Source organism: Tetranychus urticae, chromosome 2 (genome assembly GCF_039701765.1).
Source record: "Tetranychus urticae isolate SD_2017Ah chromosome 2, NJAU_TeUrti_SD_1.0, whole genome shotgun sequence".
NCBI lineage: Eukaryota > Metazoa > Arthropoda > Arachnida > Trombidiformes > Tetranychidae > Tetranychus > Tetranychus urticae.
In genome coordinates, this window is record NC_142959.1 from 18,425,806 (window position 1) to 18,441,048 (window position 15,243).

Genomic DNA, 15,243 nt, shown 5'->3' on the forward strand with positions numbered 1-15,243 from the left:
TTCTTTTGTTTTTTTGTTAATGGTTCTTAATTCTGTATTAACTAGTTGGACTTAATTTCAGCAAAGATCCCTGTGATTCAGATGTTAGTGTCTTACTTTTGGCTTTTATCGGAATCGATTTATTCCTTTGGTGTCTGGTGATACTTCAATGTCTTACATTGTTAGTAGGCTCGGTTTATTTGACCTTTGGATTTTCAAATCTGATCTACTGTTAATTGCTTTATGAGAGATTAATCAACTGTGATTATTCCAGGCCTGAGAATATTCCATCAAGGGTTTATGCCTCAACTCTTTACTCAACTTGAGTTAAGAGATTGCCTTTGGACCTCTGTTGTCGTCAAGATATTCAAATGTCTTTTGAACCAGAAGTCATAACAAATTTCATATTTTATGACGTTTAAGTTATAATTGAATCGAACAATCAGATTGATTCAGTTGATAAAGAAACAATTTTCTCTTTATTTTCGTATTTTCAAATGTGCAGACTGCCAAAATCATTAATAGCTGGTCGTATTTTCAATAATTTTACTTCCATCTTCACATTTGGCCTGGAAACTCTCAATTCTGGTTTTCTAAATCTTTAATCATCTGATCTTGATAATCGGACCAAGTTTACCTACTGACTTATTTCAGTGTTTAAAATAAGTAAACTGATTGCTCATATGACCAGTTAACTTTGATGTTACTGACATGCTAAATTGATCATGATGGATTCAGTAATAAAAATGTTGGAAGTTTATCGCTAAATAATATATTGAGTTACAGATGATTCTTTTGGCTATCGTAATTGCCATTTTTTCTCGTTGCTTCATTTTGCAATGAAAAGTGGTGAAGGAATAAAAAACTTGACTTTAGTATGCTGTTGGTAAGAAAATTACTAGACATTGCGATTCTAAGAAAATGAATATCATTAAGATTGAGAAAGCAGTGAAATGTTTGAATAAGATGATGTAAAAAGAGGCAAATGAATAAAAAAAGATACAGTTGCACTAATGGCTTGTTCACAGATTATCTTTTTCTGGCTTTTCATGATGGTTACCAGCTATTTAATAAAATGTGTCCTTTTTACGAGAAAACAAAGTTAAAGAGATTGCTGTAAGCAGGTTACAGGAAACATGAATACTTGCAGGGAGTGAAAAGCTGAAGGAAAAGGAAGAGACAGAAAAAAGCAAGTCCAATGGACTGTTTTTCAGAAAATGTTACCAAGATTATGAGGTAACTTCAGGGTCTGCCTGAGGGTGAAGATAGACTCTTTTGTGACATTTTCAAAGGTACAAGATAGTTTACCAAATAAGTTGAAAATGATTGACGAAACAAGTGCAACAACATTGATAACAATTAGATGAAACTAGACTTTTCAAATAAAAGGCAACATTTTCACCTCAATAATATCCTATTTATTTGATTGATTGGTCAAATTTTTTACTTTAACCTAACAATTTGTTATCCGTTTCTTAATAACAGGTTGTTAAAGAGTCTATTGACTAACAGATGACCATGAAAAGGTTAATTTACTTGAAATAAATTAACCAACCTTTTAACCCAATCCATTGAAAAACCTAGAGTTACCTCTTGAACCCAATTTGGATATGCTCATCATTTCAAGTCAAATACCTTGATAGCTAAAGTTAACCTAAAATTTAAACTCGACTAAACGAAAAGTGTGAGAGCATCGAACCTTTTTACACATTTGTAAAGAGCACGAATCCCCTTAAGTTTCATCTGTGATTGATGACAAGACATGGTTCAAACACGGTTTATCTTTCGGCCTTAATGGCCGAGCCTCAATGCTTTCAGTTTTTATTTTCAAGTTTAACAGGTTCTTTCGGAAAATCATCATTCGGAAAAGCATAACTTTTTGCTGAATATTTTTTCTGAAAAATCCAAAAGAGTAAATCGATTCGAAACTTTTCAAATGGCTCTGATTATTAGATCGAACCGAAATATTTTTATTTTACAAGATTTTTAAAAATTCTCATTGAATAAAATATTTTTTTTCGAAAATTCCATTCATGTTACATTAAAAATACAAATGTGTATTCGGATATTTCATGATTTTCAAGGATTTAACTGGAATCGTTTTATTATTTTAATATATTTCCATTAAAAATTAAATTCTTGTAAGAATTTGTGAATCAAAGAAATTTTTCGTCTTTTCTGTATTTTCTGAAAAGCTTTATGATGTTTGGGTAAGCTGAAAGATCGAAGCTTTAATTTGGTTAATGATTTGAACTGCAATTATTGGATTCTTTCTTTAAGATGAAGAATCAAAGTTAACTCAGTAAACTGATCAATTCATGAAAAACGCTGAAGCATCGAGTTGATTATTTGATGGATCGAAATAAAAATCTGTGAAAATTTTGAGCTCTTCCAAAGAGCGCTTTATTAAAAGGTGAAAATATTAATGAATCCAATGGCTTGATATGAATCAAAAGATTTACAGATTCGAGTTTATGGTTAACATTAGATAAGATATGATTTTCATGTTTTCACGTTTCAGTGAACATTTCAGATTAACCTGTTAACACCCATTCTTTGATCATTACCAGCCAAGCTTATCACCAATTTATCGTCGATAACTTTTCGATGAAAACAATTGATTTGAACTTTACAATAAACGATATAAGAATGTTAAAAAGGAGAGAAAATGTTTTGCTTCTGAAATTGGTGAAACATTTGAAATGATCTGTAAAACGGAGAGAAAATACTTCACATGAAAGAGAATCGTTTGACAAAATGTTGGTTAATTTATTTGAATAACTTTTCACCAAACAGACTGAAAATAGCAATTCCATTCCCTGTTTATCCTTCAATATCATTATCACTTTTTATTCATTTTTACACATCAATTTTGATCTCATCTCGATTGGGTTTACCAAATGAACACTTGAATGTTTCCTTCATATTTCTCAAATTCTGGTAATCACAAATGAGAAAAGAAAAGCTGAATTAAGTAAAGAGAAAAGAAAATTTATTCCCTCAATTGGGAGTTTATCGTTACAGAATCTGATAATGTTGGAGAGAGAGAGAGAAAAAGTTTTCTAGTTTTCATGTTGTCAACATTTGTCCGCCTTTTTAACCCATTTACATTCACTGGTTCATAATGATGTCGATGATAATTTCATTTTTCTCTTCCTTCTCTTAGCGAATGGATCATCTCATATGATTAAGCCATCTTCAACTCTCTGGAATGGTCTGCTCATCATCATTATCATCACTTTTACAACTTGGAAACCATCTAATGGATTGAGTTCGCTGTGAAGAGACAAACGATAAACCCTTTTCTATGTATCACTATCCTTGGAGGTGAAAAGACAAAAAACTGATGAAAATTACGAATGGAAAATGTGAAAGTAAAAATGTGTGTTTTTCAAGACACAATTGACATTTAATCTTGATTGTTAGGTGCTGAAATTGGTTGAAAGATTAAAGGCTTTTTCTAGATTCGCTAGGCTATTGATTGTTTCTTCACTGATGTCATTATTTAATGGTTGATATTCAGTTGAAACTGACAACTCGAAATCGACAAAGTTGAATGGAAAATGGATTCTCAATTTGTTTTTTTCATTTCCATTTGAAATGATTAACAGATGGAAAGTCACTCCAAATGGTGGAATCAATCACAACCTTGCGATAATTTATAAAATTGATTTTAACACATTTGTAAAGAATAAATTAATGAACAATTTAGTTAATTATTATGGACATTATGAGTTACCTTTCCTTATTTTTCCCTCTTCTTCACACTTACCGCATCGTAATTCCTGTTAATCATGTTATCTCATTCCCAGTTAACCTTATTTAAGGAATTAAAAAATCATTTCTACTTCAATCAACTTTTCTCTTTTTTTCAAATTTTTATAATATTTCAATCCATTTACTGGAAGACTAAAAATGGATTGTCAATAATGGAATTGAGCTTCAACATGATAAAAGTGCGAAAATATTCATTTTGAATGTTTTCGGCTTCAGATTTCTCAAATCGTCGATGGACCAGATAAACTCTGAAGAATGATTTTGTCCGCAAGTCTTGATTTGTTCCCGAACTCGTTTGCAATCAAATTGTCATTTAAATCTTTCAATTACGACTTAAAATGTCATTCATCTTTTAACCAAGATCACTTTCTTTGGATCAACATTTCAAAAGTTAACGGGAAAAGATATTCAAAGACTATTTGAAGCTCCGTCTGAAATGTTTTACAATAGCTTGTTGAAATAATTTGTAAGACAAGTCCAAAAGTAACTTTAAAATGTAAATATTTTTAATGAGTTATCTTTCGAATGGAAGCTCCGTACTTAAAGGGAGATTAGCAACCAACATGATATTATAACACCAATCGAGAGATTTCACCGAGTTGGTTCAATCTTTTTACTTGTTACCCGAAAATTATGTCTCCTTGAAAGTCAGCTACATTTGCAAGCTTTTATTGATATCTCTTTGGTGCGCTCGAAGGATCATATGAAACCTGATTTTTCAATAACAACTGAATATAAGTATTAAAAGGCATTGGTCGTTTATGGCATAAACCTGTCGTTTCTCGAATTATTCATCCAATTGTAAACTTAAGCCAGTTCTATAAACTCACGATCTATTAATAAACTTATTTTTAGATTAGCTCAGCAATTTAAAAAGAAGACAAAAGTATGACTCCAATCCAATCCTGTGAATTATACTCTTTAACCCGGTTATTCAAAAGCTGCATTCGATCTTGGTTTATTTCTCGTGATCATTCGACAGTACCAATAGAGACAATATCTTGCACATGCCACTTTCAAGACACTTTTGTGATTTAAGAGCTTTTGATTGCTACAGTGTCAAAGTCTGGAAAGAGGTCGATTAAGCTGTTTCATCAAATTTTTGGTACATTTCAATCTACTTTGACATTTAAGTACCAATACCGAATAAAAACAGTAATTTGAAAGCAAGAAAAATGAAAAACTGCAATGGATTCGAAGAAGGAATCTTTTTGGTGCTAAAAATGAGTGGAAGGGAAATTTGAAGTGAAAAACAGATTGAATTTGAGTAAAAGGTTGAGATTTGAAAAATGAACATCAATGATGAAGATAAATGGTTAAGCTGAGGGTGAAACTCATAATGGTATAAGATGGGTGAAATGAAAGATTTCAAGGAAATTAAGGGGACAATTAACAGGGAAAATAAGGTGATTGGGTGAAAGTTGATAAAAAATGACTATAAAATGTGCGTCTAATCATTTACTTACACCAGCAACTCCTTAGGGTAATCATGATAAAATAGCTCTTTGCCTTGATTACAATCATCTTATTGTTTCAAAATGAGTCGCTTTTAACGAGGTGACAAATTACTGTGTTATTGTGTTAACAAGACAATTAATTGATGTTGGAATAAAAAAAAGAGAGAAGAACCATTTTCTTAACAATTGATTGTAAAGTTGACATTAAAATGGATTCCAAGGATCTTTTACTGATGATAACAGAAACTTATCCAATGTATTACCATTACATTATCATCATTACATTATCATTATAATATTATCATTATTATATCCATTGTAATAATCAGTAAGGCATAAATAAACATGTAAAGATAAATTGTTATCGGTTATATATTTATATATATTTTCGTATGTAAATACACCTTTTGATGAGAATGTAAAACAAATATAAAACAAGGTTACATTGGATTTACCGGAAATTTAATTTGTCTTGTTTGCCAATTTAACCAGTTTTTTGCTTCATGATTGTTAATGTTGATTAGCCAAATTTTGATTCACATTCAACTTGATTTTAAAAGCAGATTATTTCAATTTGAAATGGATCCTAATTTTTGCTGGCAACTTTCCCATTGAAGTTGAATGCAAAAAATTAAGTCTACATAAGGTTAATCAACTTGTTACCAAGTCTTGATGAGATTTTTGCTATTTTCATTTTTTCTTCCACTCATTTGCATCTCTTCATATTGACTTGATTTACCGGTTAATTTGAAATGTAATTTACAGTTGCTCAAGTAATCAGTTAATCGCAACTTATTACAATGGATTACATTTGATCTCAGAGACGATTGAATAATCATTTTATCATCATCATCATTATAATCACTATCCAGGAGTAAGAGAAAGACACTTTTTTTCTGTAAGATTAATTGTAATTAGTTATTGGAAACTGAATAAATGATTAGTTTAAAAACGGTAACTAAAGATTGGTTTGATTTAATGTGAATAAACAACATTTTTGTTTCTTTTTATAACGTTTAAGGTTTTTTTGGTTGTTGTTTGATTGCAATTAAACAGGTCTATCAAAATCCTTGGCTTTTTTATATTAGGGGGTTAATTTATATTGTTGATTAAATATAATTTACATGGACAGTTTTGTCTAACAATTAATTGATCAAATTAAATTATTTGATTATGGTTAACCAATGATAATGATCGACCAAACTGATGTCCAAAATAGATCAACACAAAAACGCAAGACAAACATGAACACACACACACACAGTTGTAATGATTTGACTATCATCAAAACTAGTTGGGTTTTCCTAATACAATCAACTTAGTGTTCAATCAATAAAGTGATTGTTTATCAATAGCTGCAAGAAATCAACTTGAATATTTTAGTTGATAAAACAAATCTTTGGCTCCCTTAAATTTGATTGTTTGTAGTCACGAATCAGGGTTACCGCTAAAACAAATCATTTGGTAGTTAACCACTTTACAAATCAAACAATGTAGTCTGTGTTTCATGTGTGTGTGTTGTGTGTGTGTTATGTGTGTGTCAATGTTCGTGTTTATCTTCTATGAGTACATCGTAGGAGAAAGAAACCGATAAAGGTTTGTTGACAACGATAATTAACTAGGTTAATCTAGGAAATAGCCAGCAATTTGAGGTTTCTGTGTTTCCCCTTTAAATTGATTTACCCAGGTAAAGAGAAAGGGCTTGTAGGTGAAGGTTTTTTGATGACGATGAGGTTGATGATTGTGGTGAAGATGATGATGATGACGATTATGATTTTTTTTTGTTTTATGATGATCAAAAAACTGAACGCGTAACTTGTTAAATGGTCTGTGATCCATATAATTTACATTTATTTGATTTTTCTTTTTAAAATTTTATCCATAATAATCCACAAGACATCTTAGGATGCTGTATAATCTCTCTTGATAAACCATTTCAAGAGGCTTACAGGGTCACAATAATGCTCTCTTTTTCTTCTTTTTTTCAATTTCTCATCCAGACAGAACGTTATCCAACAATTTTCACAGGTCTACCAAAGTACATTTTGAACTAATAACGTACAATAACATAAATCATCGTAACATCCTCTTAATTCTGTTTTCCATGTACCAAATGAACCTTTTCCTTATCCTTTTTATTTCTTTGACACTCTACACTTTTAATGCACAATTCCTTGTCACCGTTAATTTAAAACATTACAACAATTTTTTGTCCAATTAGTTTTGCGTATCTAATCACGTAATAACTTATATTCATCATCCATGAATGTGAATGCTTGTCAGTTGGAGTTCTGATTTGGTTTGCTTTTTACAATCAATATTGATGATTCGTTTGGTTCAATGGTGTAGATGGAGTGATTTTGTTTGATGATTTTGGTCTTTTCAAAAGTCCGCAAATTCTTTTGCACATTTTTCTGTACTGGATATGCGAAGGGTTTCCTCTTCATAATCATCAAAATTACTTGTATCTCCAGCTCCTTTGCATTTTGGCAAAAAGGGTGCTTCAACCTTTAGATTGAATAGTTTGAAACATAGAAAGGAATAGAGAAATAAAATTAATCAATGAAAGTGAAAAAAAGTAATCACGATAACGGCATAATAGATGAATTTGATCAAAAGCAAATAAGAGAAAAAGTTTTGCTAACGATGTGCGTCTATAAAAACAGAGATTGCTAAATAAGTCAATATTTCATGACTAGATATGCTAATAAAAATGTGTGAAGGATTGTAAAATGAAATATGTTTCATCAACATACCTTTTTCTGATAAACAGCAATCCAATCTGTTGATGCAAACCATCGGTGATTCTTAATGTCGTTAACACCGTTCTTCAAGTTACCATATCTTTTGGTTAAGTCTACCTGAAGTAAATTACGAAGCAGTTCTTTCAATTCGGAACTGAAGTGTGATGGAAAGCGTACTTTCCCAGAGACTATTTTCTCATAAATTTGAATAGGTTGGTCGGCAAAAAATGGTGGGTAACCGGCAGCCATTTCGTATATAAGAACACCAAGGGCCCACCAATCGACTGCTTTATTGTAACCCTTGCTCAAAATTATTTCGGGTGCAAGGTATTCAGGGGTTCCACAAAGGGTCCATGTACGGCCCTTGACTTTTTTTGCAAAACCAAAATCAGTAACTTTTATATAGCCCATTTGGTCGATAAGTAAATTTTCTGGCTTCAAATCTCTGTAAATCAGGTCTAATGAATGCAAATATTCAAAAGCTAAAACAATTTGGGCCGCATAAAAACGAGCCGCTTGTTCACTAAATCTCCCACTTTTACGAAGATGGGAGAACATCTCACCACCAGGAACATATTCCAGGACCATATATAAATACGAATTATCTTTAAAATGTGCTTCTAATTTCACCAAAAACGGGAAATCAACTGCTTGTAAAATTCTTTTTTCATTGAGGGTGTGTTCGACTTGCTTCAATTTGACTACCTGTTATTGGAACCACAAAAAAGCCGAGGTAAATAAATCCATTAAAAGAGTGAAAAGAAAGTCGTCGAATGCATTAAAACAGGAACGAACATAAGAGGTGAATCCATACATAAAATGTATGAATGTATAAAAGTTTACATGACAGTAGTAAATATGAAAGTTGTATAAATAGAAAGGCCCAAGAAAAGGAATCCAAGAATAGAGATTGCAGCAATAACGATTAAGATAATGAGCGTGAATGTGATTTGAGAAAGATTTTCAAACGAATGCATGAACAAATGTTTTCCACAAATTTGATTCGTTATTTTATAGGAAGGTGATGATGATGTTGCATTGAATGTGTCAAGTGAAAGTGAATAAAGTGAAAACAGGCAATCATTTGAAACAGTTGATGTTGTGGTTTCATAGAAGATGTTGATAAAGAAGATGATAGTGATGATATTGATGGTGATGAGAGTGTTGTTGAGATGTTTTTTATGGTGTTTTGTTTGTTCATTGAAGATAGATTCCAGATGATTCACAGATCCAATGAGGCGGTGCCGCGGAGCAGAAGGGAGAAAGAAACAGAGAGAGGGAGAACACATGAAAGAAAGATGAATGAAAAAAAGAGAAAGAATGGATTAAAAGGAGAAAAAGATGACAAGAGAAAGAGTAAGAAAGAGAGAAGAAAGCAAAATATAAAAAAAATAGGATTTTGATTAAGCGAAGTAATGAATACACACTTTTTGCTTGTCTAATATTTTCATGGCATAGTATTCTTTGTTTTGCTTCTGCTGGACAAGCATCACACGTCCAAAGGAGCCAGTCCCTAAAGTCTTAATTCTATCATAGTCGTCTAAGGAGGCAGTGTTTCTTGAAGGGTTATTCCATTTACGGTCGAAGTCCGCTCTTGCTTGTTCCAGGTATAACCGGACTGTTAAGAGGAAGAAGAGAGAGGAAAAAAAAGACAAGGTTACGATGGATGTTGTTTGTTGTCAAGAAAAGCAGCATCACCATCAATGATGACTAGTTCTCATAGTAGCTTGTTTACCTTCCTCTGCAGGATCACTTTTACCCTTAGGAGTATTGCCCATCCTTCGATTTAAATTACTCAATTAAAATAAAAAACAAAATTTAAAGGTTAACTGTTTGTCAGATTTACTCTTCGTCTTCTTCTGTTTTGGTTTTCAGACTTGGAGATACATTTAGCTCAGACTCAGTACAATAAAATCTCAAAAGATCCCCTTTCCAAAGATAATAACATCTAATAGATGGCGTTCAACACACATACTCTTTAAATGTAATAAAAGAAGAGCCAAATTTAAATTACTATTCAACAAGCCAAAAAACTGTTTAAATCAACAGAGAAACATGGCAAAAAAGCATAACAATTAAAAAAAAGACGAAAAATGAAAGACAATCTAAAATTGTACCAAAATTTTTCCATTCAAAATAGGAAACTAATGGCAATCGGAAATGATAATTGATAAGGATAAGTTGAAGATGTTTAAGTTTACTGAATCAACAATATTATGAAAGCAAATAAATGATAATACAATGTAAGAGGAAGGAAAACATTGATTATCAGAATATTTAAATTGTAATCATTGATACAGAATCTCTACAGAATCTCAACATTCTCATCAGATGGAGCAATTATTTTCAAAAGATGGTGCCACTTATAATCAAGATAAAATGAAAGTCTAATGATGTTAACCCAAATAAAAAAAGAAACACTGAACAATTAATTAACCAAACAATCTGATGATTGAACTAATAAAGTTATCTAACCAATGAACCATCAATGGTAAACAAAGACAATCAAGAATTGGAAAACAATTTTTGCTTCATTTCCAATTGCATTTCAGTTTTTCGTTGAAAATAAAGTCTAGAAATTCATTTTTTCTGATAAAATCTCAATTTTTGATCCAATTTTAAGGTTATTTCAATGTCAAAATCAGCGAATCAAATGAGAAATTTAATGAATGCTTTCATTTCTTGATTCAACTTGTAAATGGCAATTGTTTTGCTTTCAAAATACACCGAAATATGATTTGCTGAATCAACAATTGGTTATTTAAATTAACATTGTTTTAAATGTGATCTTACAAAGTAATCTAACCTGATTAAGGAATGGGAAAAGTTAGCTTCTCTGTAATTACATTAATTGACATTAATCTGTGTTCGGTGAGGGAATCAAAAATGGATTAACCTGAGCAAGGGAATTAGATTGAAGCATCAATAGTAATTATCTTTTCTTCATCGTCTTCATCAAACATGATGATGTAAAGGTGAAAAGAAAGAGATTCATGATGAAACTGACATTGTGAGTAAATATAGATTTTTGTGTTCTTTTTTTCAGGGTAAAATGAAACTTGATTCTTGATTCTAATTTTAGTAACACCAAAGAGACAGAAAAGAGTGAGAAGAAAAGGTTTCAACTATTGAAATATGTTTTCATGTGTTACTCGATTCAATGAGAAATTATTCATTTTATTCTCAATTATTTTATTCTAATGATATTTAATTCTCTTGCCATTTCTATTTACTTGAAATCAAGTGCAAATGGATATTAAGTTGAGTTGTACTGAAAATTGAAATGAAAAACCAATCAAAAAGGTAATTGCATTGAAAATATAAATAACAAACAGATTAATGTTTAGTGAAGCTAATTAATCAATTTCAGGTTATCAGTTTGAGAAATTGCTATTTACATGGGAAAATTAAATTAAGGATAAAATCATTAATAAAGCCATGATTTATCGTTATTTTTAATTAAACCTTTGAAGCTACTCAATTTACCTTGTAAAGGATTAAAGAGGAAAGTTTTTTTCATTTCAATTATTTGCTTCATTATTTTGATTTGCTTTAATTGCTCCGATTGAACGTTTTAATTGTCGCTTTTATGTCAAATGAAACATTAAAATTACATTTGGAATCAGCAATTATTGGATTTGTTTTAAAATTAAATTGGGTTTTCCATTTTTAGAAGCAGCAAATCTATTGTTTGATATCTTTTTGTTGGTTTATTTACTTGCAATAAATTGTGATTTTGATTGCTGTTAATGTTGGTAATTGATGAGTTTACATTGTATTCAACAAAAAGGATTGTAATTGTTTCAAGATGATCACTGGTTCAAGTGGGTTCACAGTAATTGTGACTTGAAACATCTTGAAAATTGAATTAATCGGGAAAACATTTCAAGTTTGCTTTCCATGTAAACGTAACCATGAACGGACTTTTGTATTGTTAATGGTTACCAATCAGGTAAATGATGAAGCAAATCAAATCTATCAATTAACCAGCTAATCATTAAACACTACCTGACTGGAAAATTGTGTTTTTTCAATAAAATATAATAATTGATGATTAAGCAGAAAGTGTGTGTTTCTCCTTGGCTTGGAATCTTAATCATTGACATTGGTTGGAAACGATTCAGCATTGAAAAAATGGTGATAACTTGAAATCATAAAAGAGACAAATCAAATTGCTGATTGTCCACCTATCAATTAAGATTAGAGATGAACTTGGAGCTTAAGAGATACAATTTTATCCAGGTAAGTTAACAAAGGTCAGTGTCAGATATGAGTAGCAATTTCAATGAAGATTGTATTTTGTACTTTTGACAAGTCGATATGTTACAAACTGCAATATAATAATAAAGCTTTAGTTAATAAGATTAACTGTTAACACTGGATACAATTTCAAAGGTTTTCAAGTTTAGCTGGATTTAATGCAAGTGGTAATGTTGATAGGTTAGCAAATAGAAACTTAGGGTAACTGAATAAGCCAGTTAAAATGGCACAGTTACAATTAGTTAATCTGTTTTGCACCCAATATGATAAACGATAAACCAGTTTTAAGCCGCGTTTATTTCCAAAATGTTAATTAACCACCAAAGAGATAAAGTTACCACCGCACAATAAAATGAAATCACATTAAATTAGAGGAAAATATTGAAACCGGTGAATGGCAAGGTTACACGTTGACGAGAAATCGGTAAAATAACTATTCCACTTTTCTCTGAATCTTTATTACCCTGAAGAATACTAATCAGTTTCTCATTTAATTACATAATTAAACTAAAAGTTTTAAGGCTAAATTACTAAAAAAAGCATTTACCAAACTCATGTTCAATGAAAACAAGCGGTTTAATGAAAACCACTGCAAGTTCAATAGATGGCGTTCATAACAAATAGAGAGCCAAATTCAAAATCTATTCAAACAAACCAAAAAAGTGAAAAAACTCATTTATTCTGAAATATATTCACAAAACATAATAACTATTATCAATAATTATCATGAAAAAAGCGCTGAATAATAAGTGTGAAATGACAAGAAACACAATGACAATGTAAGCAAATAAATTACTAGAATAAAGAAAAAGAAAAATTGATTATTAAAATATCTAAATAGTTATTACATTTTCATTGGAGATTCGAGTGCTAACCATGATTAATTCAGTATTCAGGTACAATAGAACCTTCAAAAGTCATGTAATTTTACCAATAAAGATAAAGAAATTTAATGACACATTTCGATCAAATTTATTAGCTAATAAAGCCGATGATAATCAAGATTCGAAGTGAAATTAGGATCGATTTTACATTAAAAGTCAGATGAATAAATCTCAACATTAGCTGTATTTAAATGAGCCTTAATTAGAACCCATGAAATTGATAAACAAATTGGTTCCTTCATTGTTATGAAAGTGAAAAAATGGACAAGAGCAGTTGAAAAGATTGAAGATCAACACTGAAGTTCAATTGAGTTGACAGTCTATTAAAACAATGGAATAACTCATTTAAATTGCTAACTAATCAGACCGTTGATGGTTTATGATTAATTGTAACCAAGTAGCAAGGTAATGAATTTTGAAAAGACTAATCAATCTGATAAAACTGTAAACTGAAGTAATCTTGCTTTGGGTGTTTAAAAGGGTAAAATTAAAACAGGTTTTTATTATTAATAGCTATGAATTAAACAGTTATTCAGTTAAATTGTTTTACTTTTCATTGAAAATTCAATAATTCATGAAAAATGCAATTCATTTGATACGATAAAATTGATTATTTTCAAAGTAACGATTGGTAATGTTTGGTAATGTTTATTTGATGGGAATAATGAAAATAATTTTCACTGCTTTTTCAGTTTCTATATATTGACAGATCTTAAAGTTTATCTAGAATCAACAATTAACACACAATTGATAAAATTGATTAGATAATCTGGAAATGTTGAGTCGACATAATTTGTTATTGATCCAATATTTATGAAAGGAAACCGGATATAAATTGATAATCATCTGAAAGCAATAACACCGTCAATGATTGTTTCAACGTCTAAATTTACATGTGAGTCTGATGTTGACAAAAAGTATCACTTGAAACGCTATCTGTAAGGGCTTTTTTAACGTTCAATTGTCTGGATTTATTTGAATTTTCATTTGATTAACTATCAAATCCATGCGTATTTCATTGTAAATTAAACTTTAAACATTTATCTCAAGGAAAAGAGACAAAACCAGTGGAAAAAAATTGATCATAAAATGATGGAATATATCGATTAATGAGAGAAATTAATCGAGAATGAATTAATCACTCGTCTCTTTCATAAACACCTTTAACCTGTGGCAATAATAGAGCTTACATCATTAATTACTGTTGGGTTGCCTTAAGTGTGTATAAAATGACAAAACTAATTGTCTGATTGTTGTGTGGCAAAGATAATGTTGATTGAAATGGATGGTAAAAGTGAGTGCAACTTGACTAGTTGTTGATGTGTGAGTGTGTTGTACTGTGACTTACCATATTGCGTTGTCCCGGTAGCTCCATGTAAAGGTACTAGGTCAGTTGCCTGTGAATTGGTTGAATCCTCAAAATTATTATCCATTGAAGGTTGTTCAGGTAAATTACGGACTGGACCAGAAAGGACGACTTTTCATTTAGAATCACAAAAACAACATAAATAATCCAAACAATGGGGTAGATATGAGTATCGATGTGATTGAAGTTGCAGTTGTTGTTGTAATTGGTAATGTTGATGTTGGTAATCAAGTTGTTTAACCATGTTTACGGAGAGGGTTAACAGTCGTAAGTAATATCCAAAAATAATTGAAAGAAATGACAAAATTAAATAACTACTATTAAGAAATGATTAAGAAAAAGCATTAAACCTACCATCACTGTTCTTGTCTTTCTTTTTACTCAGTCGGAATAAACCTTTAAACGGCATCTTGTCGATTGTATATTAACACTATGTGAGAGTGAGGCTCTCGCAATGTGAGTGCGAGTCACTCATTTAACACAGACACAGATAACACTCATTACTCTCTCTCTCTCTCTCTTCCACTCTCTGTCTATCTCTCTCAGTTCTCTTCTTATCGTATTCTCTCTCCTTCCTTTTCTCCTTCTTCTTCTCATTCAAAATAAAAGGGCATGAAAAATGTACATAAAGCCACCAGGTAAGCAGGTAAACAATTGATTATTCTTGTAGCACAAATACTGTCGGAGTGAGAGTGAGATGGTGGGAGGAGGAGTGAGCTGAAGGATCATCATCTGATGATGATGAAGAGGTAGAAAGGTAGGAAAGAGAGAAATCA

The 15,243-nt window shown here is 30.9% G+C and overlaps 2 protein-coding genes across 3 annotated transcripts in view; one reads left to right on the top strand and one right to left on the bottom strand.

The window, feature by feature from the left end:
• LOC107366687 (uncharacterized) overlaps positions 1-3,832 on the top strand; it is a 28,217-nt gene extending 24,385 nt beyond the window's left edge. Inside the window, exon 4 of the mRNA XM_015934314.3 lies at positions 3,146-3,832. Within this exon, the coding sequence (XP_015789800.1) occupies positions 3,146-3,261 (116 nt within the window). The 3' untranslated portion in view covers positions 3,262-3,832. The remainder of the gene's footprint in view (positions 1-3,145) is intronic.
• A 3,212-nt stretch (positions 3,833-7,044) lies between these two features.
• Pka-C1 (Protein kinase, cAMP-dependent, catalytic subunit 1) lies at positions 7,045-14,921 on the bottom strand. Of its 2 annotated transcripts, XM_015934310.3 has the most exons (5): positions 14,822-14,921; positions 14,450-14,578; positions 9,385-9,575; positions 7,970-8,662; positions 7,045-7,721 (listed from the first exon to the last, which is right to left on the bottom strand). In XM_015934310.3, exons 1-5 carry the CDS (start codon positions 14,874-14,876, stop codon positions 7,596-7,598), a joined length of 1,194 nt encoding a protein of 397 aa, XP_015789796.1. In that variant the 5' UTR covers positions 14,877-14,921; the 3' UTR covers positions 7,045-7,595. The 2 variants fall into 2 exon arrangements, with proteins under 2 accessions (XP_015789796.1, XP_015789797.1); XM_015934311.3 differs by lacking the exons at positions 14,450-14,578; positions 14,822-14,921 and adding an exon at positions 9,693-9,858.
• Between the last annotated feature and the right edge of the window lie 322 nt (positions 14,922-15,243).

Coding starts and splice junctions, on each gene's coding strand:
- Pka-C1 (XM_015934310.3), bottom strand. CDS start 14,876: ATGCCGTTTAAAGGTTTATTCCGACTGAGTAAAAAGAAAGACAAGAAC. Junction 14,579..14,821: donor GAAAGACAAGAACAGTGATG/GTAGGTTTAATG, acceptor CTAAATGAAAAG/TCGTCCTTTCTGGTCCAGTC. Junction 8,663..9,384: donor AAATATTAGACAAGCAAAAA/GTGTGTATTCAT, acceptor TTCCAATAACAG/GTAGTCAAATTGAAGCAAGT.